Raw genomic sequence first — 26,557 nt, 5'->3', positions numbered from 1 at the left:
GTTAAGCACTTATTATATGCCATGTAAGATACTAAGAGCTTTTATGTATGATTCATTCATTCCATGTATTCCTATTGCCTACCTATTCTAGGTCCTGGAGAACAGCAGTAAGCAAAACAAAATCCCTGCTTTCACAGAGTTTATATTCCCCGCAAGGAAACAATCAACAATTAAATAAGTAAAACATAAAGCATGTGTGATTAAAATAAGTGCTATGGAGAAGAATTAAGTGGAGAAGGGAAAGAGTGACTGTATATGAAAGGGTCTTATCCAGTAAGTTGACAAAAAAGCAGAGACCTGAAAGAAGTGAGGTGGTCTAAAAGTGGATCTCATCCTGGGCAACATGGCAAAACCCGTCTCTACAAAAAAAATACCAAAAAATTAGCAGGGGGTGGTGGCACGCGCCTGTGGTCTCAGCTACTTGGCGATGGGGGTGAGGGTGCTGAGGTAGGGGGTTTGCTTGGGAGATGGAAGTTGGAGTAAGCAGAGATTGGGCTACCGCACTCCAGCCTGGGTGACAGCAAGACCTTTTTTTTTTTTTGGAGACAGAGTTTCGCTCTTGTCATCCAGGCTGAGTGTAATGGTACCATCTTGGGCTCACTGCAACCTCTGCCTCCTGGGTTGAAGCGATTCTCCTGACTCAGCCTTATGAGTAGCTGGGATTACAGGTGTCTGCCACCACGCCCGGCTAATTTTTGTATTTTTAGCAGAGATGGGGTTTCACTACGTTGGCCAGGCTAGTCTCGAACTCCTGACCTCAGGTGATCCTCCTGCCTCAGCCTCCCAAAGTGCTGGGATTACAGACGCGAGCCACCACACCTGACCTGAGACCCTTTCTCACACACACACACATGCACACACACACACATAAAATGAAAAATAAAAAAAGAAAAGAGGATCTCTGGCACCACTAAAGAACTTACTCATGTAACCAAATACCAACTATTCCCCAAAATCTTATGGAAATAAAAAATTCAAAAAAAAACAAAGGAAGTAGATGTCTGGGCTGGGTGCAGTGGCTCACGCCTGTAATCCCAGCACTTTGGGAGGCTGAGGTGGGTGGATCATCTGAGGTCAGGAGTTCAAGACCAGCCTGGCCAACATGGCAAAACCCAGTCTTAAAATACAAAAATTACCCGGTGTGGTGGTGCATGCCTGTAGTCCCAGCTACTTGGGAGGCTGAGGCAGGAGAATCACTTGAACCCAGGAGGCAGAGGCTGCAGTGAGCCGAGATCACACCACTGCACTCCCACCTGGGCAACACAGCGAGGCCCCGTCTCAAAAAAAAAAAGAAAAGAAAAGGAAGTGGATCTCTGGGGAAGTTGAACATGTCTAATGTACTACTTATTGTTTAACTTTTACAACAACACTATTGATATGGTTTCACTGTTTCCGCACCCAAATCTCATCTTGAATTGTAGTTCCCGTAATCCCCATGTGTCATGGGAGGGACTCAGTGGGAGGTAATTGACTCATGGGGTGGATGGTTTTATAAGGGGCTTCTGCCCCTTTGCTCGGCTTTCATTCTCTCTCCTGCCACCCTGTGAGGAGGTGCCTTCTTGCCATGATTCTAAGTTTCCTGAGGCCTCCCCAGCCTTGAGGAACTGTGAGTCAATTAAACCTCTTTATAAATTACCCAGTCTCATGTAGTTCTTCACAGCAGCGTACAAACAGACTAATACAACTATGTAGTAGATACTTTTATTGCTCCCATTTATAGATAAGAGAATGTACAGAGGTATAAAAATCTAAAGAAACTTGCTTGTGGCCATATACTTACAAGGGGTAAGCTAAGGTTAAAACCCAGATTTTCCTCACTCACAAGCTGTGCTTTTAATCACCTTCCCTCCCCTCAAATCACCTAACAATCCAACAAGATTTCTATGTGCCCAATTATTGGTACCTACCCAACAGGATAATCAATTCCAACATCACACTTTAAAAAAATTAATTTGAAAGGAAAAAAGTATCTGAGGTTTGTCTCATTAAAATAAATGAGAAAAATTTCTCTCTATTCTCCTGGTGAGGAATCTAATTGGAGGCAGAGCTGACATTTTAAGTCATGGCTCTTCAGGTACAAAATAACAAGGAATGCCCCAACTGACCCTGTATGGACAGATACTGAAATTGTCTCTCAAAGCAGCAGATTCTAGTCTGCCAGAAGAGGCCATGAAAAAAGAGAGAGAGAGAGAGAGAGAACCAGAACGTTGCTGGACGTTTCTATCATCACTTACCTTCAGTTCACCTCTCTTTTCAATTACATCTCAGCATCATGGTTGGATGTTTCCATCTGGCTATATAACCAAGCTTTACACAAGGTGTAATTTGCCTAAATAGTGGTCCATTCTATTGGGGTGGGAGCAATTGCTTCCAGGACTCACATCCATATGGCTCCCACTTAGTCATGTGGCCTGCTGACAAAGGGTGGCAGAACTGTCACTATTCTGTTGTCCACGCTTTCAGTCCTTTGGTTTCCTCTTTACTCCCTGGACGCTCAAGTAAAAAGGGAGGCCATATACCTGTGCACTGTGTGTCTAAGCATTCAGTGTGTGTCTAAAGGCAGAAGGGTGTGGGTAGGAAAACAAAGACGAGGGAAGCTGCGTTCTCCAAACACTTCAGACTTGAGTAAGTGGGGTTTTGCAGCAATTGAGTGATTCGAGGGAAAGTGAACATACAAACCCAAGCAATCAAAGGGAAGATTATCTTACTTAATACCAGGGATACATGTTTTTCTTTCTGCCTCTTAAGTCCAAAGAGGAAAATCAGGACAAGTGGCTTTGGTTGTAAACTTTAAGGTCAAGGATCCTTTCTGTTGAGCTTAGCTCTCAAGTTCTCAGTAGTAGACTGCGGTGAAACATAATTAATAGCATGATAAATACAAGTTGTGGAAGATTCGATTGAAAGTTGGAGGCCCTCTCCGTGGATCTCTCTACAAAGAGCCTGTAATAAAGAGGACTTAACGTTAGCAGGGCTCTTTAAAAAGCATCGCTACTAAAATTCATTTCTTCTCTAGAGCCTCTTGTTGGAGTTTCTCTGTGTGGGTGTGTTCGTAAGAGAGGAATGGGTGAGCAAGAGTACTGGGTACAATTTGTGTATCCAAGAGAAAACAGAAGCTCTCAATGAGGAAGAACATATGTTTCTGGGACTGCATCTGTGCAAAAAGTACATAGTCCTGAAGTTGTACTAAGAAAAAAACACTCTCTTTAGAAAGTCTTTTATTTCACACTTTATCTTCTTGGCCCATTTCCCTCATATTGCCCTTTCTGCCTGACCAAATAGCCCTTTCTCACCCTCAGGTCCAGGAAAACCAGGAAATGTTTCCAACAGTGCGACAAAGCCTGACTAACCAGACATACTACTCGCTCGGGGATCCCAGAGGCAAGCCTCAGTCCAAAAACAGGAGTGACTCTCGAAGGCTCACCTGCCTGCAGGGCAGCCCCTCCCTGCACCGAGCGGAAATCCATCCTGTCCAGCGCGGGGCGTGGGCACAGCGGGGCGCGGCCCCGGCAGGCGGTATCCGCCGGGACTCCGACAACGTGCGCGACCCCGGGCGAACCGCGCCCCTCTCCCCACCTCCCCACGGGCGGGTACACGTCTCCAGGTGTCCGCGCGCGCAGCGGGGCCGGCCCGCCCCCACCCCCGCCTCCCCCGCCCCCCCTGCCCCCGACTGCGCGTGCCCGGCTGGAGCCGCGCCCCCTCCTCAGGGAAGGCCGGGCGTCCGGCCCACGAGGCCGAGCTACCCCCGGCCCGGGCCTCTCACCGGCGTGGAGGGCGGGCCAGGGGCGGGGCCGGACCCGAGTGGGGCGGGGCTCGCGCCAGGGCCCCCAGCTCCGCGGCGGCTTCGCCCGCGAGTCCAGAGGCAAGCTAGCGGCTCAGTCGCTACCACCGGCCCCATGGCAGCCCCCGGCGCCCCAGCTGAGTACGGCTACATCCGGACCGTCCTGGGCCAGCAGATCCTGGGACAACTGGACAGCTCCAGCCTGGCGCTGCCCTCCGAGGCCAAGCTGAAGCTGGCGGGGAGCAGCGGCCGCGGCGGCCAGACCGTCAAGAGCCTGCGGATCCAGGAGCAGGTGCAGCAGACCCTCGCCCGGAAGGGCCGCAGCTCCGTGGGCAACGGTGAGTGGGGCCCGCCGCTCCCCGGCGCCGCCCCTGCCCCGCACCCGGTCACCTCCTCCTATCCCGCCCTCAGCCCGCGTGCTGGGATTGCGGGACCCTGTGTTCTGCCCACCTGTTGCTCGCCGTCCTCGGTATGACCGACTTGCTTGTGGAAAGCAGTCTTTTCCATAACCTATTACTCAGCTTTGTCATATAGGTACCTATGTATATTAAATATTGTACATATCTATCAATGTTAAAGAACTCGCTTCAAGATTTCACCCCTTTCTTTTTCTACTCCGCCGGTCCGCGCCCCTCACTGGTGCGGACTTAATTTGAAGGTTCAGGGAGTCTGTAAACACCTTGAGATGCTATGCAGAATTTTTGGTGTGTACGATCTTTTTCTGGGAGAAGGAGCCCTTCACTTTTATTAGATTTGTTAAATAGTTCATGACCCCCATAAATATCTTGGGGAAAAAAACCGACAGCATTGGCGCTCCTATAACCTATAAATTGGGATTGTGCTGTCTTGTGCAAGTACTTCGGGGCGCTCCACCCTGTGTGGGAGGCGAGTGGTGGATCTAGGAAGTGAAAAAAGTGGCTAGGAGGCTTTGGTCCAGGGAACAAACACGCCGAGGAGGAGGTAGGGGACTTTGGCCCTGCCGGCAACAGCCCTGCCCACCTAGCTGCGCTTCCCACCCCCACCAGTGCGGGCGTGGTGCAAGTCTGATCCCTCCAAAAAATTAAACCCGAAGGTGAAAGGGGTGTAAGCACACACATGCACACTATGTTCATGATTGATAGACGGGGGAGGTGGAAGGGAAAGAAAATGGCAAGCCACTTGTGAAAATTAGAGATCATGATGTATCCTTTTCTCTCCTGCTGAAGTCAGGTGATGGGATCAACTCAGTAACCCTTGTTTTACTTCTTGTTGTTGTGTATGTGACTTTGCATTATAAAAGCACTATGTTGGTTTATAGCAAAAAGAAGAGGAAAGAAATTGAGCAATTAAGTTGGAATATCTGTTTCCTGCAACGTTCAGTTGTTTCTGTATGAAGTAACTTGGGCATTGGCGAATGTAGGCTAACCCATTCTAATTTCTATTAGGAAAACAGAAAAATTCTAACAGGCCAGACCACAGGTTTCAAACAGCAGAGTCTGGGAGGCTGTACTGTGTGTGTAAAAGAATCTTAAAGGATCAGGTAGTCAATGTTAACATACTTGAAAGGTAAAGAGAAGATGTTCAATGATCGTAGTTAATATAACTGAATGCCTACTATGGGCAATGTGGTTTGCATTCGTTTGAGAGAGAGAGAGAGAGAGAGAGAGAGAGAGATTTAAAAACTTGTGAGTTAGGTATTTTAATCCTCATTTTACAGATGAGGAAACTAAGCACTTAAGTAACACTGAAGCTCTCATAGACGGTAAGTGGCAGAGCTGGTATTTAAACTCCCAAACCTGAATTTTAAGCTTATCAGTTTTATCATTAAGTTTTAAAATGATTAATACAAAGTGGGATTTGTTAGATGCTAAGCCTCTCCATGGCCCCCTCCCATTTTTCTTTAAATAAAATTGAGGAAGTTCTGAAAGGCTGGGGAGGTCTAGAAAACACAGAACTGCTGCAATACATGGAGGGAAAGACCTTATATTTATTTAGACTTAGGAGTCTGACTGAAGACTGCAGGATGAGTGAGGCCAGTCTTTGAAAAGTGGAGCCATTACACCCATTCATTCTCTGCGCCCATAGGTCCAGTGCTAAACTGAAACCAAATCAGCTTCCTCTGCATAGGAGACACAGGAGGCATATTAGATATTCTTTCTTATCCTCTGAGAATGGCCAGCTAGGAAGAGAGCAAGCAGATACAACTCTTCCATAAATGGAGGGAATGGAGCCATGGACAGAAGGAAAGGGAATGTTGCTGAGCATCTACTATGTGCCTATTCCAGAATCTTCATTATATCCTTGAAACAATTGTGTGAGATAGATATGAGAATCCGTCTCACATATGAAGTATGTGTCTGTCAGCAATGGTTGGAAATTTAATCCCAACTCCACACATAATCTGTTCTTTCTACAAAGTAATGCATCACCTGTGTGGTGAATTCAGCAAGCATCGAATGAGTATGTTCTTCATGCCGGGCACTGTGCAGGTGCTGAATTAAACACAAAGACTCTGCTTGCTTTAAAGCAAAAAGTTTAAAGAAGGAAGCCAACCGCTAGAAAAATACATTACCAAATAAAAAGTAGTAAGTGACCCAAAAGAATGGCTAATATATTATGGAGTTTAGAAGTGTAAATTGGCCAGGCGCGGTGGCTCATGCCTGTAATTGCAGCACTTTGGGAGGCCGAGGTGGGAGGATCACCTGAGGTCGGGAGTTTGAGACCAGCCTGACCAACATGGTAAAACCCCATCTCTACTAAAAATACAAAATTAGCCGGGCGTGGTGGCGCATGCCTGTAATCCCAGCTACTCGCAAGGCTGAGGCAGGAGAATCGCTTGAACCCGGGAGGTAGAAGTTGCAGTGAGCGGAGATCTCACCATTGCACTCCAGCCTGGGCAACAAGAGCGAAACTCCGTCTCAAAAAAATAAAAATAAAAATAATAATAATAATAATAATAAGTTACTCCTGGTGGCAGGAAATTTTGAAAAGCTTCCTGGAGGTAGATCTCAAAAATTCAGTAGGACTGGACATAGGGAGGTGACTGGAGAAAGATCATTCTAGGAGGGAACAGAATGAATATTTCACAGTTCACAGAGTTGATATGGTAGAACAAAGGGCACTATCTTGGTCCTTCTGCTATAATGCTTGGGGCAACTACTTGACTGGCTCTTCCAACTAAGGAACAAAGCGTTTGAAATATTTTGATGGCAACAGCAGCTTTCCAGTAAGCTGAAATACACTGCAGCCTACACAGAAGTACAAATCAGGCAGAGAGATAAGGCAGCAAACAACACCTACTTACTTTAAAGCCTCAGCTTTCTGAGACTCAAAAAGGAAATCAGCTTCAAAGGAATTTAACATTAGCATGCCATGAAACAATTACCAGGGGTGGTTCGTATGTATTGTTTAATTAAAGTTCTTTGAAAAGGTCTGGGGGCTCGTGGTGGTTCTGAGTATAATTTTTATTATTTCCATGTTACTATCCTGTCTCTCAAGTTGAAACAGACAAGCAATTGTTGAAACAGTGCTGGTCTGGAAAAAATCCTGTATCAACACAAGAAATTCCAGGAAGAAAAGACCCTGATGTTAACTGCTATTAGCTCCAGGGCCCTGGAGAATTCTGAGTTGTTGACAAACCTATAAGGTTGAGACAGTGGATAACCTGCTGAAAGCAGAGATGAGATAAATGTGGCTGATTTGTTGATAAGTATCTTGCAAGAGTCTTTAACCCTTTGACTTCTTTCCAATGCCTTAGTATAGCTGGGTGATTTTCATTGTAAATCACTCAGTGACTTTTGGTGTTATTTTTAACTGTGCTGAACATTTTAAAGTTGGCTGTAACTCTTTGGGAAGCGGGCCTTCAGAGGTGTATAGCAGCATGGTGAAGTAAGTCTGTATTGTGGCTAATAGTTAAAATATTTTTCTAAAATAAACAGAAGACATTTAAGAATTGCAAGTATTGGCAAAGGGAAAAATTGAAAGCGTCCATATCCTATTTATTACACTTGCCTTAAAAGTACTACTTGTTACACAGTTCTCTCCCCCAGGTATCTGAGTGGAGAGAAAGTTATGTTTTAAATTGTATTTACTACTTATAAAGGACAGTGAACAATCTCCTAATGCAATTATATTTACAACCTCTTTGGAAATCCACCACAAAACTTGAGGCACACTATTATCTTAGGTGATTTCCTTGGTGAAGCTGCTTTTCAATATCTGTGATCAAAGTGAATTCTGGGCTGGGCACCGTGACTCATGCCTATAATCCCATCATTTTAGGAGGCCGAGTCGGGTGGATTACCTGAGGTCAGGAGTTTGAGATCAGCCTGGCCAACATGGTGAAACCCCATCTCTACTAAAAATAAAAATAAAAAATTAGCCAGGTGTGGTGGTGCATACCTGTAATCCCAGCTACTGGGGAGGCTGAGGCAAGAGAATTGCTTGAACCTGGGAGTCAGAGGTTGCAGTGAGCCAAGATCATGCCACTGCCTCCAGCCTGGGTGACGGAGTGAGACTCCATCTCAAAAAAAAAAAAAAAAAAGTGAATTCTGGAGAGAGAATTGAAAATTAGCTCAGGGTAGCAAAAGAAAGGTAGTTACTAGGTGCTACTGTTAAAAAAAGTTAGACATTGTTCAAATTCTGCATAAATTCTTCCTTTGACAAAAAGGAATCCCAGGAATGAAGCAATTCTGGGGAGCAAGGTGACTAATGGTTCAGAAAGTAGGAGGGATCAGGAAAGGGAAAAAAAGAGTGAGATGGCGGGTGGCAGGGTCATGGCCCTCTGCTCTGAATGTGAGGTGTCAGTAGCACACTGGATTAAATGAACCTCTGTGTCTGTGTAATATGGCCTGTGAGCCACTTTTTGTCCAGGGCCAAGCAGATTGAGTTCAGTAAGTCCAAAAATAATTAAAGAAATCCTTCTGATTATAGTAAGTGAAATGAAATAGAATGTTAACAAAATGGTAGTCACAAAAAAAAACTTCACATCCCTGGAAATGTTGAGAACACATCTCTTAGGGGTGAAGTTTTGTGTGATGGTAAAGTAAGGATGCTTCAGAATCCATGGAACTATAAGAAACCACAAGTAGACCCAGAGTAGCAGGGTTTGATTATGAAAGTACATTGTTCTATGTGTGACAGATAAGACACAAGAAATTACCTTAAAGGGAGGAAGACTGTTCATTTAAGCTTTTAAAAGACTGTTAATGTTATCTGTATGCCCTGTGCTAAGAGTTCCACAGTCATGGGAACAGAGGGTAGCTTTTGTATTAAATATTCTGGGTATTTGTAGTTCACATTTCCTCAAAGTTTTAGATAGCAACTTTACAGTTTTTTCTCATTTATTAAAATAAGGCTATACATACTTACATTATTTTATCTTCACATTTTAACATTGATTTTACCCTACCATTGAATTCCTAGTCTGATCAATACAAATCATTAAAAGTTTTGATTTTTTTCTCTGAAAGAACAAGCATATTATTGGCAACCTATCTATGATAGTAATGAAATATAATAAATATGTTGCTAAAACCTCTGGAGTTTATAAATCAGATGATTAATATGGCCTGTAAGATGATTTATTTCCATCTCAGATGACATTCAACAAGTTTAAATTATACAATTCTGAGACAAATGTTGGACTTCAGGTATTTTGTGCATGTCTGCAAATATATGAAGATAAATACCCTACTTCTCCTGGGGAAGTAAATTAGCAGTAAAAGGCAGCAATGCAAGTGGGAATAGACAATAAATTAGGAGAAAACTTTATTTTTCTATTAAAGTGAACCACCTGGCTCCCCTGACTAGTAGAGTAAGACTACTAAACAGACTATCAAGTGCTCTCATAATAAAAACATTAAAAACCTGTTGTGTGTCTTGTCTTGTCTTTTTTTTTTTTTTTTTTTTTGAGACACAGTTTCGCTCTTGTTGCCCAGGCTGGAGTGCAGTGGTACGATCTTGGCTCACTGCAACCTCTGCCTCCTGAGTTCAAGTGATTTTCCTGCCTCAGCCCTCGGCCTCCCGAGTAGCTGGGATTACAGGCACCCACCACCAAGCCCAGCTAATTTTTTGTATTTTTAGTAGAGACAGGGTTTCACCATGTTGGCCAGGATGGTCTCGAACTCCTGACCTCAGGTGATCCGCCCGCCTCTGCCTCCCAAAGTGCTGGGATCACAGGCGTGAGCCACCGCACCCAGCCTTTGTATCTTTTCTGTAATGCCATTTCTGGTGATTGGATATTGGACATAAAAACAGTTGTAATGTTCTTAAAGTGTTTAAAGACAAAAGCTTGAGATTTCAATATGTAGATTTAAATAAAAATGGACAGTTGGAAAAAAGAAACTTAAGCATTTGAAGATACAACCTGCCATTACTATTAAAATAATTCACATATTTATATTCTTAGAATAATCAGCTTTAGACTTAGTAACATTCGTTAACCAAAGCAGTCATAATCAAAGTTCTGCAATTCCTTGATTTCCAGAATTTGTGGATGAAAACATTCATTAGAAGCTTAATGGATTATTTTTTCTGAATCTCTCAGTAAGCTATTCATGGGGTGGGTGTAGGGGAGCATCAAGCTTATTGGATCTTGATTACTCTTTCTCATTGAAGAATGAAAACAAATGGGAACTTTTCTTGACAGATAATATGAACTTATTATAGGCCACCAAAATATTACAGATAAATACACAAGCCATACAGATAAAAGAATGATAGTAAACATATATTATTCAAATGTAGAAACAACCTTGCCAAAATGAACAAAGTCAGCTTTTCTTTTTCTTTTTTTTTTTTTTTTTTTTGAGACGGAGTCTCGCTCTATGCCCAGGCTGGAGTGCGGTGGCACAATCTCAGCTCACTGCAACCTCCGCCTCCTCGGGTTCAAGTGATTCTCCTGCCTCAGCCTCTCGAGTAACTGGGATTACAGGTGTGTGCCACCATACCCAGCTAATTTTTGTATTTTTATATTTTTAGTAGAGATGGAGTTTCACTGTGTTAGCCAGGATGGCCTCGATTTCCTGACCGATCCACCCGCCTCAGCCTCCCAAAGTGCTGGAATTACAGGCATGAGCCACTGCACCCGGCCCAAAGTCTGCTTTTCTAATAACTTAAGAAGAAAGTCTGCCTACATTTTGGGGAAGCAACTTTTCTTCCTCTCCATATACCCAGAATGACAGAGAATAGTCAAAACTATTTGAGCACCTTCCATCTACCCCAAGACAAAAGCATGTATGTGACGATCATACTCACATTTTAGTTCCATTCTGGTGAGCCACAGAATAGATACCTGCCTGAATGATTAAGCACAAACTGAATTTGTGTAACTAGGATATTTCTAATGTACAGGTAATCTGACTAATCAACAATTAACTTGTCAAGTACTGATGCAAGACTGTGCTAGAGGTGGTAGTGTAAGATACAGTTCTTTCTGTCAAAATCTCTTTGGAAGAGAAAATAACCTCTTTTTGTTTTAACGTGGCCCCGCTCCAATCCATTCTCCACACAGCTGCTAGAGTGAACTTTCTAAAATCTCATTGCACCATTTCCCAGTTTAAATTCCTTCAGTTTCTTGCTGTTATCTACAAGAGTAAAATTATTGAACACAGCATTCCAAGTTCTTCGTGATCTAATGCCTGCAACTTCTCAAACTTCATCCCTGGGGCCACTACCCTTGCTCCCCACCAAACACACACAGGCAGTTTATCTTGCTTGGTATTTCTACCCCTCCCTGTCTCCCTCCCTTCCTTCTCTTGCCGGGTTAACTTAGTTCAGTGGTGTCCCTTATAGGCAGCCTCCTTCACCCCTCTCCTCTGATCTTGAATGCAAGTTAAATAATTTGATAATTGTGAGTCACAGATATTTCCACAGGGAAGAAACATGAAAAGTGCAGGAGTTTTGTGAAAATACATTTGACAGATTTGGTGGATTTAAAGTATGAACAGACCTAGCACGGTGGCTTTTTCCTGTAATCCCAGCACTTTGAGAGGCTGAGACTGGAGAATCGCCTGAGGCCATGAGTTCAAGGCTGCAGTGAGCTCTGAATGCACCACTGCACGCCAGCCTGGGTAACAGAGCGACCCTGTCTCAAAAAAAAAAAAAGAGGCCAGGCTCTTACAGGCTCACGCCTATAATCCCAGCACTTTGGGAGGAGGCTGAGGCGGGCGATCATCTGAGGTCGGGAGTTTGAGACTAGCCTGATCAACATGGAGAAACCCTGTCTCTACTAAAAATACAAAAAAAATAAGCTGGGCGTGGTGACGCATGCCTGTAATCCCAGCTACTTGGGAGGCTGAGGCAGGAGAATCACTTGAACCCGGGAAGCGGAGGTTGCAGTGAGCCGAGATCGTGCCATTGCACTCCAGCCTGGGCAACAAGAGCGAAACTCTGTCTCAAAAAAAAAAAAGGAAAAAGAAAAGTTGGGATAGCAGTTATGAATCAGTTGGGAGGGGTTAGCCCTGGCAAGTGAGAGGCAGGGGAAATATAATGACTTGAAAGTCATTATAAAGAAAACCTGTAGTAAGTATTTTAAAGCAAAAAATAATTTGTGAGTTCTATAAATTCACCTTTTTTTATATTATTGGGAGTATAATGTGATATTTGCCATGGAAGTTATAAAGTCTTACAAGTCTTAAAGTCTTATGAGATATCTCAGCAAATAATTGGCAGGAATGCCAAAGTAAAGACACAGTTACAGAAATGAACAGTGTATTCATTCATTGATTCATTCATTCATTCATGAGACAGCGTCTGTCTCTGTTGCCCAGGCTGGAGTGCATCTTGGCTCACTGCAATCTCTGCCCCCCCGGGCTCAAGCCATTCTCTCACCTCAGCCTCCTGAGTAGTTGGGACTACAGGTGTACGCCACCACACCCGGCTAATTTTTGTATTTTTTTTGTACAGATGGGGTTTTGCCTTTTTGCCCAGGCTGGTCTCAAATTCCTGGACTCAAGTGATCTGCCCACCTTGACCTCCCAAAGTGCTGGGATTACAGGCATTAGCCACCACGCCTGGCTGAGAAATGAACAGATTTAGATACTTTCAGGATATTTCTATTTAATACTTCACCAGGATGCTAAATTACCAGTTTATAATAACAAATTCTACAATTACATATTCTAATACCTCAAACAAAATATGACATGAACACCTGTGATATAAAAGGGCCATTTAATGGCTCACGCCTAAAGCGCTGGCACTTTGGGAGCCCGAGGCGGGTGGAACTCTTGAGGCCAGGAGTTTGAGGCTAGCCTGGCCAACATGGCAAAACCCCGTCTCTACTAAAGATACAAAAATTAGTCAGGCATGGTGGCACACACCTGTAGTCCAGCTACTCGGGAGGCTGAAGCACAAGAATCGCTTGATCCTGAGAGGAAGAGGTTTCAGTGAGCCAAGATCGCACCACTGCACTCCAGCCTGGGCGACAGAGCAAGACTCCATCTCAATAAAAAAAGTGGGAGGGGGACATTTAAAATGTATTTTTGTCATTACCTAGAGCAGTGATTTGAGGATTACCCCCCAAATGTCATAAATTGGTATATCAGAGGATAGCTCTTGAATTGCTTAGGGGGCTCCTGAAAAATAAGGACTCTAGTGGCTGGTATATTGTGTGAGTGATAACAGCGATGGATTAGTCAGTCGCACACTGGCACGTGGAATGTGTGGCCCACTCTTGCAGGAGAGCTGTTCTGTCCCTGGCATATTCAACTTTGTAAGAACTTAGCCAGTACTATGTTCAACTATGTAAGAACATAGCCAGTACTTTCTAGCATATACCTGATACACCAAGTTGTTTCTCAAAGTTGTTTCCCATGGTTGATTATGTGAGCTAACTGGTCACAAAATATAGCACAGTACAACTGTTGGTTAAATTTTCAATAGTATAAAACTTTATTAGACTTTCATCTGCTTTGAAACAATTCTTCACCATAGTGTTCCCATTTTTTTTTTTCCTTTTTGAGACAGAGTCTTGCTTTCTGTCACCCAGCCTGGAGTGCAGTGGCCCAACCTCAGCTGACTGCAACTTCTGTCTCCAGGCCTCAAGCAATCCACCCACCTCAGCTTCCCAAGTAGCTGGGACTACAGGCCCATGCCATCATGCCCAGCTAATTTTTAAATTTTTAAAATTTTGTAGAGACGAGATCTCACTATATTGCCCAGGCTGGTCTCAAACTCTTGGACTCAAGTGATCCACCCGCCTCAGCCTCCCCAAGTGCTAGGATTGCTAGTGTGAGCCACCCTGCCCGGCCAACTATAGTTTTCTAAACCAACAAATTCTACTTATTTTCCAGCCTAAGCAAATGCTTACTTGGGCTGTTGTGGTTTCCATCAATATCTGGTTGTTCTTCATGGAAAGTAAAAATAGAAGATAAAATATACTTTTAAAAAATATGTAAGTCCAAGGAAATGAATCATATGTTTTATGCCAACACAGGCAGACAAAAAACAAAAAAAAATTCCTTCACCAACTCAGGAGTACGGACATACATATGGTCTTTGATGAGTCTCAGTATATTTTTTGCTTTCTTTTAAGCTCCTACTTTTGCTAGTAAATGACTTTAAGGATCCATTCAAATATGAATTGCTATACAAATTCCTCTGAATAAGTGTCAAGATCCCATGTCTTACCTGGAATAACATGTCCTCAACTTTACTGTAATGGGAGAAGTTAAATCTTTTAAGATTTGTGGAGAATGAGAGCTATTGCAAGCCAGAGATTACTGTAGAAAGACCAAATAACAGTAAGATGATAAGCTTTTAGACTTTCAGGCTCTCTTTCCTTCTAAAAGACCATCATGAATCCACACTGTGAGGACAACTGCTCATGGTTGTTAGCCCAATTACCTGCAGCATTTAAATCAATACTAATAGTGAACACCTGCTGATTTCTGTGGTTACATTTAACCACACCTGTTTTTGTGGGAACCTCTACACGTATCTTCATCTCCAGAAATCCTCCTTTTAGAGCTCAGCGTGAACCAAATCACTTTTTTTAAACCACACTCAGTGCTAGAAGATTGAAAGAAAAGACACTTTTCTGAATGTGAGTGCACCTCTCTTCTCTCTAATAGAAGCCGGCTATATAAAGGTCTTGCTTGTTTAGCAGTTCTCTGTCATCTGCTTACTGTAAAAGAAACTTGTTGGTTTTTTATAAATATGCCCAGAAACAGGTAATGGAACCACAATAGAGACTTGTCAATTTGATTTCATAAATATATTAAATCTAACCAATTACATAATAAAATTGTTCACAAAACTGTGATTATGAAAATCAACTTAGTTTTTTGTTTTTTGTTTTTTGTTTTTTTCTGAGACGGAGTCTTGCTCTGTTGCCCAGGCTGGAGTGCAGTGGCACGGTCTCTCCTCACCGCAACCTCTGCCTCCCAGGTTCAAGCAATTCTCATGCCTCAGCCCCCAAGTAGCTGGAATTACAGGTGCCTAACAGCACACCTGGCTAATTTTTGTATTTTAGAGACAGGATTTGTATTTTATGTTTTACAGCCAGGCTTTCCCCATGTTGGCCAGGCTGGTCTCAAACTCCTGACCTCAAGTGATCTGCCCACCTTGGCCTCCCAAAGTGCTGGGATTACAGGCGTGAGCCACTATGCCTGGCCTTATTGACTATTTTTAACCCTGACAATAATTCATTATTTCGAGCAATGTTTGTATTGGTGACCAAACACAAAGCTCCTTTTTCCATAACAGCTGCTTAGGAATCATATCATTCCAATGAACATTCAGATTGGGAAAGGGAGAAAATTACATTGTCCTGTGACGGCTTCACCTCTGCAATTTTCTGAGGAATTTAGAATCCTACCACCATCCAAACAGACCTCCTTCACCATTACCCGCCCCCGCAATTGGTTTGACCTGAATTGCTTGTTATTTGAGAAGGGTGGAATTTAAAGTTGCTCTGCAACTACCTACTTTATTTTCCTTAAAATGGGCTCCATAAAATGTGCATGGTGTTTTTAGAAAAAACAATGTAGGTAATGTTGCCTGAGCCCATGTTAATTTTAAATATTTCCTAGTAAATCATCCCCTTCTTTAGGAAACATCGAAAGCACATTATGCACTGTGCAAGTGAAATGAATGGCTGGAAAACACAGTAATGTCATCGTGCTCCTCAGTGGCGGGTCAATCAGAAACAACCAGAAAAAGTCCAATTCAAGACCAGTAGTAAACTTAGCAGAAAGAAAAAACTGCTCTACAACACAGTGTAAAGCATGCACACTAGTTTATCCCTGTTATTAGAATAGACTAATTCATGAAAAAATGTGAAAAACAAATTTTTATGACTCAAATTCTATTTAAAAACCTTATCTCATTTTTGCATATTGCTTGTGTAGGAGAGAAAAGTTTTGTTTTCTTACCCATCGCCAGGTTTATGCCTGAGACCCCTATAACAAAAGACAGATTAAAAACAGAAAAGCATAACAAATTTATTTAATATAAGTTTTATGTGGCATGGGAGTCTTCAGAAATGAAGACCCAAAGAAACAGGGAAGACTGTATTATTTATTTTTTTTCTTGAGATGGAGTCTCACTCTGTTGCCCAGGCTGGAGTGCAATGGCGTGATCTTGACTCACTGCAACTTCTGCCTCCTGGGTTCAAGTAATTCTCCTGCCTCAGCTTCCCAAGTACTTGGGATTACAGGTGCCTGCCACCACGCCCGGCTAATTTTTGTCATTTTAGTAGAGACGGGGTTTCACCATGCTGGCCAGGCTGGTCTTGAACTCCTGACCTCAGGCGATCCGCCCACTTGGGCCTCCCAAAGTGTTAGGATTACAGGCGTGAGCCACCTTGCCTGGCAGAAGACTGTATTTTTATAGACAGTCATGCAGAAGTCTGATTAGACAAAGGTGGGCCTGATCTAATGGTAATAAATTGAGGGAATTTAGCAAGGCTTGTTTGTTCAGATACTTCCCTTTGTGACATTCCTTTCCTCCAGGTATAGGGAGGATCCTTCTGGAATGAGTCTTTGACCTAATTCAAAGGAAGGTCAGCTTGATTTTATATGGTCTGCTTCAAGGGAGAAGGGATGAGAGGAAGGCGTAAGGATGCACTTCCTGCGCCTGCTGCTTCCTCGAGTGCCAAGTGCCATATTTTGGGATGACATGTCCTGAAACCTATCACTTCACAATTTTGAAAGCGTTTGAGTCTATGCTTTCTCAGGTAAACCTCTCTCTCAGCAGTCCTGTTAGTAGCTGGAATTATGGGAAACAGGCATCTCAGTGATTTGTCCAGACACATACAAAGCGGTAGAATAGGGGTTCCAGATGAAGCCTACGGATTTCTTCAACGTAGGGAAGATGCCTACTTCTTTTTCGAAATAAACAAATCCTTTGAAACAGAATCACACCTCAATTTTCAGTGTAAGAAAATCTGGATTTTCGTGTTGGATTTGTTTAAAGCAGGATGCACCTGTGTGTATAGTATGTTTTTGTTTGCTTTCTTGCTTCTATTTTCAGAAAAGGACATGGCTGAGTTATTTTATATGTTCAACAGTCATCACAATATCATCTTATTCTCTGATTGAACAGAAAATGACTTATCTTAAAGAGATTCATTTCCATCCTTATTAGTATTTACTTTAAAAAAATTTTACTCAGTCCAAAATTGCTTTAAAATCTTAGAACACAGCTATTAATTCACCTTTAATCCAGCATACTGATCTCAAACTCATGACTGCCTAGGCAAATTAGTCTGTAGTATTTGTTGTTTGAGATTGGCTGTTTATCCAGAAAAACCATCGATTGTGCCAACTTGCAGGCTGAATATCTGGAGTCACATCTTTCATGTGTATTCCACAGGAAGAGTGTCTGTGATTTAAAAATTCAATCTTATTTTTTTCCCTGTTTCCAACTACTTCGTAATTATTTGGGGAACCATTAAACCAGTCTCAGTTCATTCATCTGAAAACTGAAGAAGCAGCTTTCTTCTAAGAGCTTATGTTGGCAAATAAAGAATTAATATTTACAGAGTATTTGGAGTTGCGTAAGTGAAGGTTTTAGAGGAAAGAAAAATAATTTTTTTGTCCTCATATCAAAACTATAATACTAATACCTCTAAGGCCTTGATAAATGACAATGTCATAATAGCCACCTTGCAGTCAGACAGCAGAGACCGGGGCAAGGAGGAACCCAGGTTGATTTAATAATCAACCCTGACTATTAAATCTCTTTGCAATTTAAAGCAGGTAATTTAAGTTTCCCTGTTTATAAACAGAGATGATAGTAGCTGGCTCCGCATCACAGAATATTATAAAGGAACATAAAATAATTTGAGCTCCTTAAAAGAAAAGTCACATTAAAATGTAAGGAGTTCACACAAGTTGCTTTAAAAAGCCTTAAAACTCACAGCAACAACTTGAATGTTTAATGTCAGTTAAACATTTTAGTTCAATAAACCTGATTATAAATCTCACTGATTAATTAGCTATTTGATAGGATATACTGTTTCACTGGGTCCTGTCCAAAGATTCTTACACATTAGAAAACCTTTGCAGGGATCTCAGCTTAAAGATGGAAGAAGCACGCTATTAACTGTTCCTGAATATCTACCTACTCCTGGAATTAGGGCAAGGGTATATTCCAGGTGATGATGGGCTAAAGGGGCTGATTTACAGAATTTTTCTTGAATTCCTAAAATTGCCTGCTTTCATCACCTGCCATTTTATTATAGAGTAACAGGAATTAATGGTTCCAGCTACGGTCCATAAATGACCATTAGTATTTTGCCATTCTAGATTGTCCCTGACTTTCCTAATTCAGTTTTCATTGGTCTAAAGGTTTGAACATGGACAGCCCTAAACTAATTTTTATAAAGACAGTAAATTGGATTTCTTACGTATCAGCTAACTAATAATGTTCTGCCTGGCTGTGGCCTTTGTACAAAGGCTTGTTTTATTGGGGGTGGGGGTAGTGTAAGCACTTTCCCCAGCCACTCCCCCTACCCCGAACCCTTCCCCTTTCTGCATATTCCCAGTGCTGAGGGTACTCTGGTCCCCGGACTCTTCAGGATTAGAACCTTTTTATGTTCCCTGTACCTGGCCTGCTAGCCTCCTTTCCCACACCAGCCGGGCCCTTGCAGGCCAACCTCCCTAGTGGCCTGGGGAAGAGAGAAGGAGTGCAGAGTAGAGGATAAAGGGTTAGCCTAGGCGCGGGCCTCAGCCAACATAAAATAATAATATGAGGCCGGACACGGTGGCTCACAGAGGCTGAGGCAGGAGAATTCCTTGAACCCGGGAGGCGGAGGTTGCAGTGAGCTGAGATCGTGCCATTGCACTCCAGCCTGGGCAACAAGAGCGAAACTCCGTCTCAAAAAATAATAACAACAATAATAATATGAGTTGCTTTCTACTTATTTATAATAATAAATGTCAGCATCCTTAAGGATCCAACTCTTAATGTGTCCTTGATTTCTCTCTTAAATTGGCTGTGGGGTCATGTAAAAGATTGCTTTCAAGTAAGGGAGGCTGAGGCAGAAGGATCACTTGAGCTCAGAGGTTGGAGTTCAGCCTGGGCAACATAGCGAGACTCCATCTCTAATAAAATTTATGGAAAAAAATTTTTTTTCCTTATTTAAGGTACAAGTTCCAGCCGTTCTTTGCCACAGAGATTAAAAATTAAGTGGCTGCTTGACCTTTTGCCAGCCCTTGTGGAGAAATCAAGCCCCTGGAAACAGGAGATGCGTGGTTTATCTCAACTGCTGTTGTCTCTAGGGTGACAGTTACAAGCCTGCCACTGCCTCCTCACAAGACTCCTTGAGGCCTGAAAATTGTTTATCAGGCAGATAGTTTGGCTGTAGGAAATAAGGACATGTGTACAAACATAATTTGGGATGGATTTAGACTTTTTAGCTCTCTGACAAAAATAATTTCAAATTACCGTTCTCCCTCCCCTTGAATGTATCATCAGTATTTTGAAATTTTGTCTTTATAACAGTTTATTGGAAAAGTTATGTTGATGTGTTCCTATTGTACTGGAAAGGAGCACCCTGTGTTGTTGTATTCTCAACATCTTTCATGAGTCTCTGAAGCCTAGAAGAGTTAATTGAGTATATTTTCCCTCCGATTTCTAAAAAATGCTACATGATAGAAAAAAATTTCAGTTAAACGTAAGAAAGTAGATATTATTTGGCTTTTGGAGATTGTTGATTATTTTGATTAGCCTTTTTTTAAGGCAGTAAGAGAAAACTCAAAAGAGAACAAAAAAGCTGAGAGAAGGATAAAGGAGGCAGAAGAGGGACACAACATACTGCTTTCCATCACTCCCCCCTCCTCAGAGAGGAGTATGTGAAGATGTATGAGACAGGCATCAGTTGAATCCCTACAGGCTTCACAGAGGTGAGCACAAAGGGCTGGCTCCTGTCTGTGTTTTCATGAGAGTGGGCTGGCTATTAGACCACCAAACAAAGGCGGGGCCAGGTGATTCCACAAAAGCAGCCATTTGGATGGAGTATAGAGGTTGATTTCCTTTCCTGCCTAACTCTCCTGTTGCCAAATATCTCAACCCTAGCGTTGGCCTGAAGTTGATCCATGTTTCCGTTGATCATGCTGATCTACCCTGTTGTTTTTCTTGTTTTTGTTTTTGTTTTTTTGAGACGGGAGTCTTGCTCTGTCGCCTTGGCTGGAGTGCAGTGGTGCTATCTCAGCTCACTGCAACCTCCGTCTTCCGGGTTCAAGCGATTCTCCTGCCTCAGCCTCCCGAGTAGCTGGGATTACAGGCGCCCACCACCACCCCCGACTAATTTTTGTATTTTTAGGAGAGACCGGTTTCACCATGTTGGCCAGGCTGGTCTCAAATGCCTGACCTCATGATCCACCCACTTCAGCCTCCCAAAGTGCTGGGATTACAGGTGTGAGCCACCACGCCTGGCCTATCCTGTTGTTTATACAAGCTGTCTTATCTAGTAGTGCTGAGTCACCATTATATTTATTGCCTACACCTGCTTATTACAAGAAGCTTCCGAATTCCTGCCTCGGGAACAGAGTTCTGTGACTCAGGAAACTGAATTTTATAGTCTAGACCACCTAAACCAGACAATGAGTCCCAAATTTTTCAGCACTATAACAACCAAACATTTTTAGATTTTTGTGAATTTCCTCTCCCTTGTTTTTCTTTTTTTAAATTCAACTTTCATTTTGAAAACTTTTTTTTTTTTTTTGAGACAGAGTTTCGCTCTTGTTGCTCAGGCTGTAGTGCAATGGCGCAATCTCAGCTTCACTGCAACCTCCACCTCCCGGGTTCAAGCGATTCTCCTGCCACAGCCTCCCGAGTAGTTGGGATTACAGGTGCCCACCACCACGCACAGCTAATTTTTTGTAGTTTTAGTAGAGAGGGGGTTTCACTATGTTGGCCAGGCTGCTCTTGAATGCCTGACCTTGGGTGATCCACTCACCTCTGCCTCTCAAAGTTCTGGGATTACAGGCATGAGCCACCGTGCCCAGCCAAAACTTTCTTTTTGAGACGGAGTTTCGCTTTTGTTGCCCAGGCTAGAGTGCAATGGTATGATCTTGGTTCACTGCAACCTCTGTCTCCTGAGTTCAAGCGACTCTCCTTCCTCAGCCTCCTGAGTAGCTGGGATTACAGGTGCCTGCCACTATGCCCAGCTAATTTTTGTATTTTTAGTAGAGATGGGTTTCACCATGTTGGCCAGGCTGGTCTTGAACTCCTGACCTCGGGTGATCCACCTGCCTCAGCCTCCCAGCGTGCTGGGATAAGAGGCATGCGCCACCACGCCCAGCTGAAAAACTTTTGTAGAGAATGTTTTGATAACCTTTGATCACTTGCCATATCCCAGGGTGGTGTGAAACTAGCATTTAAAAACATTAACGTACATTTAATACTTGTTCTTGGCCTCCGCTACTTAAATTTAAAAGTTTAATACATCATTGTTATACAGTCTGTAAATATTAATTAGTCCACTTGTATTCTGAGTTATTTTAATATTTGCTTGATTGCAGGAAATCTTCACCGAACCAGCAGTGTTCCTGAGTATGTCTACAACCTACACTTGGTTGAAAATGATTTTGTTGGAGGCCGTTCCCCTGTTCCTAAAACCTATGACATGCTAAAGGTAGGATATCAAAGAATGTAACCCTAGTGATCAGATTACTACCATGAAAATATTTTCAAACTTCCTAAGATTATTTTTGAGTGTTTACTTTTCCCAAGTATTATCATTTCCTAAATGAGTTTTGAGAAAATTGATATTTGTGAGGATACCATGGAAAACTAGGGATGTGAAACATTCTTACATCCTAGTGCAAATAAATATGACTCAAGTCAACCAAGTCTTATTTTCAAAAAGCCTTTACCCAAAAAGGGGCAAACTTCTCGTCATCTGATTCAGAGAAACAGACATGTTGGGTAATAGTCCCTGGGTAATTAGTCCTCAGCAAAGTTGAAATTTGATTTATGCCTCCTTTAAATTTTATTTCTCTCATGTGCAGGCTGGCACAACTGCCACTTATGAAGGTCGCTGGGGAAGAGGAACAGCACAGTACAGCTCCCAGAAGTCCGTGGAAGAAAGGTCCTTGAGGCATCCTCTGAGGAGACTGGAGATTTCTCCTGACAGCAGTCCAGAGAGGGCTCACTACACACACAGCGATTACCAGTACAGCCAGAGAAGCCAGGCTGGGCACACCCTGCGCCACCAAGAAAGCAGGCGGGCCGCCCTCCTAGTGCCACCAAGATATGCTCGTTCCGAGATCGTGGGGGTCAGCCGTGCTGGCACCACAAGCAGGCAGCGCCACTTTGACACATACCATAGACAGTACCAGCATGGCTCTGTTAGCGACACCGTTTTTGACAGCTTCCCTGCCAACCCGGCCCTGCTCACGTACCCCAGGCCAGGGACCAGCCGCAGCATGGGCAACCTCTTGGAGAAAGAGAACTACCTGACCGCAGGGCTCACCGTCGGGCAGGTCAGGCCGCTGGTGCCCCTGCAGCCCGTCACTCAGAACAGGGCTTCCAGGTCCTCCTGGCATCAGAGCTCCTTCCACAGCACCCACACGCTGAGGGAAGCTGGGCCCAGTGTCGCCGTGGATTCCAGCGGGAGGAAAGCGCACTTGACCGTTGGCCAGGCGGCGGCAGGGGGAAGTGGGAATCTGCTCACCGAGAGAAGCACTTTCACTGACTCCCAGCTGGGGTAAGTCCCCTCCTGACTCTGCAGCTCAGTCATTGCCAGCACATTCTGTTCCCACAGCCCTGACAGCATGAGCTGGCACTTCTGGGGCTTGAGAGAAAGGCTTCCAGAGATAAGTGATTAAAATAATGACTTTTCAGGCAGCTGCCTAATTGACAGATCAGCCTATTTACCTCAGGGACAGGGGCCAAGCTACCTGCTCACATGGCAGCTTTGTGTGGAAATGTGACATTTAGTCCATCTGTTCCAGATTAGATGCTGGCTGAAGGGACCCTACCCCTCAGCCACATGAAAATCTGCTCTAAACTCCAAAGTAGGCCAAGAAATGGAGAATTGCACGCGTATTTTCTTCATCATCCCATGAAATAAAAGGAAAAAATGCTTATTCTTAGCGCTAATGCCATTTGGATAACTATGACTGTAAAAAGAGCTAAGGAAAGATGGCTGACTTCTAGATGTCTCTTTTCTTCCTTTGGTACTTGGTACCTTTTAGATTTATAGTGTCAGTAATTTGAAGGGGTATTCCTTTGGCAATATTAAATTATTAAAATAACTGAATTTTTAAGTCATTCCTTTCCGTTCCTACTTTATAGCTTGACTAATTTAGTGTTTGGAACTTAACCCTTATTCAAGTTTAATGCCTGATCACAAATTTTATAAACTGAGCATGTTACTAAGAGAAAGATTGAGAAATGGATGGCTGCTTAGATCAGTAACTCCTGTAATAATGATCATCATTAGGATAAAACATTAGATATGTTATTGTCATTTGATTGCTAAAGTTGTCTAATGATAGTTGCTACCTCTAAACGTCCCTTCAAGTGAAATTGTACAGAGTGCTCACTGACCAGGTAGGCATCATTACTAAACTACTTCTCAAAATGATGAGGGCTAATCTAATCTTAACACAGGAAATATTTTTTATGATGTAAAATTCACCATGAGATTTCTAACATTTCTTACAGTAAGCAGACCTTTGGCAATATAAGCATACTTACAAAGAGGAAAAATAAACCGGGAGCAGTGGCCCATGCCTGTAATCCCAGCACTTTGGGATGCCCAGGCGAGCGAATCACTTGAGTTTAGGAGTTCAAGACCAGCCTGGGCAACATGGTGAAACCCCATCTCTACAAACAATATAAATATTAGCTGGGTGTGGTGGTGTGCACGTGTGGTCCTAACCACTCGAGAGGCTGAGGTGGGAGGATTGCTTGAGCCCAGGAGATGGAGGTTGCAGTGAGCCAAGATTGTGCCACTGCACTCCAGCCTGGGGAACACAGTGAGACCTCATCTCAAAAAAAAAAAAAGAGAGAGAGAAAATGTGTCAGGTCATTGTTTATGGAGGAAAAAGCTGATAAAGGCTTTTAAACAGGTAATTCAAATTTTATGGAATGCCTACCATAGCCTAGGATTTGTGATAGCCACAGTTTTAGCAAAATGATTTTAACAGTAACAAAATTATTATCCGACATCCTCCAACAACTGGCATTCTCTTCCTCCGTCTCTGTGTCCCTTGCTTCTTGAACCACCCTGTCACTTCCCAGTCTCTCGTTAACCCACTGCAATATGATTTCAGTCCCCTCCATTCCACCTAAACAGTCTCCTGACAAATGTAGCAATGACGGCCTTATCTGCTACATCCTAAGCAGACACTATATTGAGTAATATAAGCACTGCTTATATTACTCAACCTGTGGGTGGTGTTTGAGACACCATGAAATTCTCTCATCCCTTGGTTTTCAGGGCGCCAGCTTCCCCTGGTTTTCCACTCACCTCTCCAGCCATTCTTTGTTAGTCTTCTCTGTGTGCTCCCTTTCTGCCTGCTTAAGGAAGGCATCTTCAGTAACCCTTCTATTCCAACTCTTGATGCTCTTCCAGAGAGGCCCTGTGTACCTCACTTTTATCCTTATGGTTCTCAAAGTTTTGTCTGCAATTCCATCCTTGATGGCGAATTCTGGACCTATATGAAAATGTAACAACCTCCTGGAAATTTCAAACTCACTATATCCTAAACTAAACTCATCGTCTCCCTATCCTCAACTTCCACCCATCTCCTCCTGCTGTAGTCTACTATTTTCAAACCTGGAAGTCATTCTTATCTTCTCCCTCTGTAGTCACCTATCACCTAGCCATATTTTTCCTTCTATAATGGGTCTTGAATTTTTACCCTTCTTTCCATTTCCATTACACAGGCCTCTCTGCCTCTGGTCTTGCTCAGTCAGAACCGTTCTCTAGGACTGTCAGAATTATCTTTCCACATCTGATTGTTTATAACCCTTCCATAATTCCACTAAGTGTTCATGCTTTTAGGCATGACCTACAAGCCCCATTGTGTTTTCAGCTCTGCTTATCACTTCAGCCTCTTCTCCTTCTACTCTTCTCTGCCTTCATCACCACCATCCCCAAACATACCCACATACCAATACCCAAACCACCTGGAACCTCTTTACTTTCCTTAATGCAAGATATTTATCCATATTCATTCTCTCTCTCTTTCCTTCTTTTCCCCCACTCCAGACCTTTACATATGCAACTGTATTTTTGTCTGACTACTTATAATTCTGGATTTAGCTCAGATACCACCTTTTTTCTGACCACTTCCTTCCCAGTCTAGCTTAGGTGCCCCAGATAGCAGCCTTGTGTGAGTGTCTCTATCAGGATGATATATTGTGGCTATTCATTTGCTTATCTGTTCTCCCTCTGGACTTTGAACTTTTTGTGAATGCTCAATCATCTTTATATTCTCAGTACACTAAAATGGAAGTAGGTCTATAGTAGGCACTGTATAAATATATGATGAGGCCAGGCACAGTGGCTCATACCTGTAATCCTAGCACTTTGGGAGGCCCAGGCTGGAGGATTGCTTGAGCCCAGGAGTTTGAGACCAGCTTGGGCAACATAGGGAGACCCCACTTCTATTAAAGATAAACAACTTAGCCTGGCATGATAGTGCCCACCTGTGGTCCCAGCTACTCTGGAGGCTGAAGTGGGAGGATTGCTTGAGCCAGGGAGGTTGAGGCTACAGTGAGCTGTCATTGTGCCAGTGTACTCCAGCCTGGGCAACAGAATGAGATCTTCTTTCAAAAAATAAGTATATGGTGAAAGAGTGAAGGAATTAAAGAAGGAGAAATGAAATATAAACTTTACGTTTTGCCATCTAGGTTCTTTTGTTGCTCAAATTCTAGAAGTATTAGTCATACTATTTTTGGATTATTGTTTTAATAGGGTAAATTGTATTAGACTATTTAATCATATTTCCAAGAATAGAAGGAACACTCGGGTCAATAAATTTAAAAATAATGAGTAAGAAATCTCTTCCTGAGATTTCCCCAGATTCTAGAGAGTAGAAATCATAGAAATCAAGTTTTTTTCTCTGATTATGAAAGGAAAATTTGGCTCTCTGTGAAAAGGAGAGGGAGCCAGAAGTATTTTGTGTAATGAGGAAGATAGATGCCCAAGGTGGTGCCTGCGCCTGCCTGACCTCCCCCTTTCCTCTGCTGGGCCCCACGCCTCATTTCAGTTCCCCAGGCTGCTCCCTGGGACACCTGCCCTGAGACCACACACTGTGTTCTCCTTGGTCCCGCATTGTCAAACTTTCTCCAGCCCCTTTTTTGGGGGGATTTAAGTTTTTATGCCTAGTGAAA

At 43.0% G+C, this 26,557-nt stretch overlaps 1 protein-coding gene across 1 annotated transcript in view; it reads left to right on the top strand.

The window, feature by feature from the left end:
* The first annotated feature begins 3,763 nt into the window (after positions 1-3,763).
* The window catches only part of PKP2 (plakophilin 2), a 105,830-nt gene continuing 83,036 nt past the window's right edge, over positions 3,764-26,557 (top strand). The window contains exons 1-3 of the mRNA XM_054444306.2: positions 3,764-4,116; positions 21,730-21,842; positions 22,219-22,916. Coding sequence (XP_054300281.1) covers positions 3,894-4,116; positions 21,730-21,842; positions 22,219-22,916 — 1,034 coding nt within the window. The 5' untranslated portion in view covers positions 3,764-3,893. The remainder of the gene's footprint in view (positions 4,117-21,729; positions 21,843-22,218; positions 22,917-26,557) is intronic.

The sequence above is a fragment of the Pongo pygmaeus genome, chromosome 10, assembly GCF_028885625.2.
Source record: "Pongo pygmaeus isolate AG05252 chromosome 10, NHGRI_mPonPyg2-v2.0_pri, whole genome shotgun sequence".
Lineage (NCBI taxonomy): Eukaryota > Metazoa > Chordata > Mammalia > Primates > Hominidae > Pongo > Pongo pygmaeus.
This window is presented reverse-complemented; position numbering and strand designations above follow the sequence as displayed.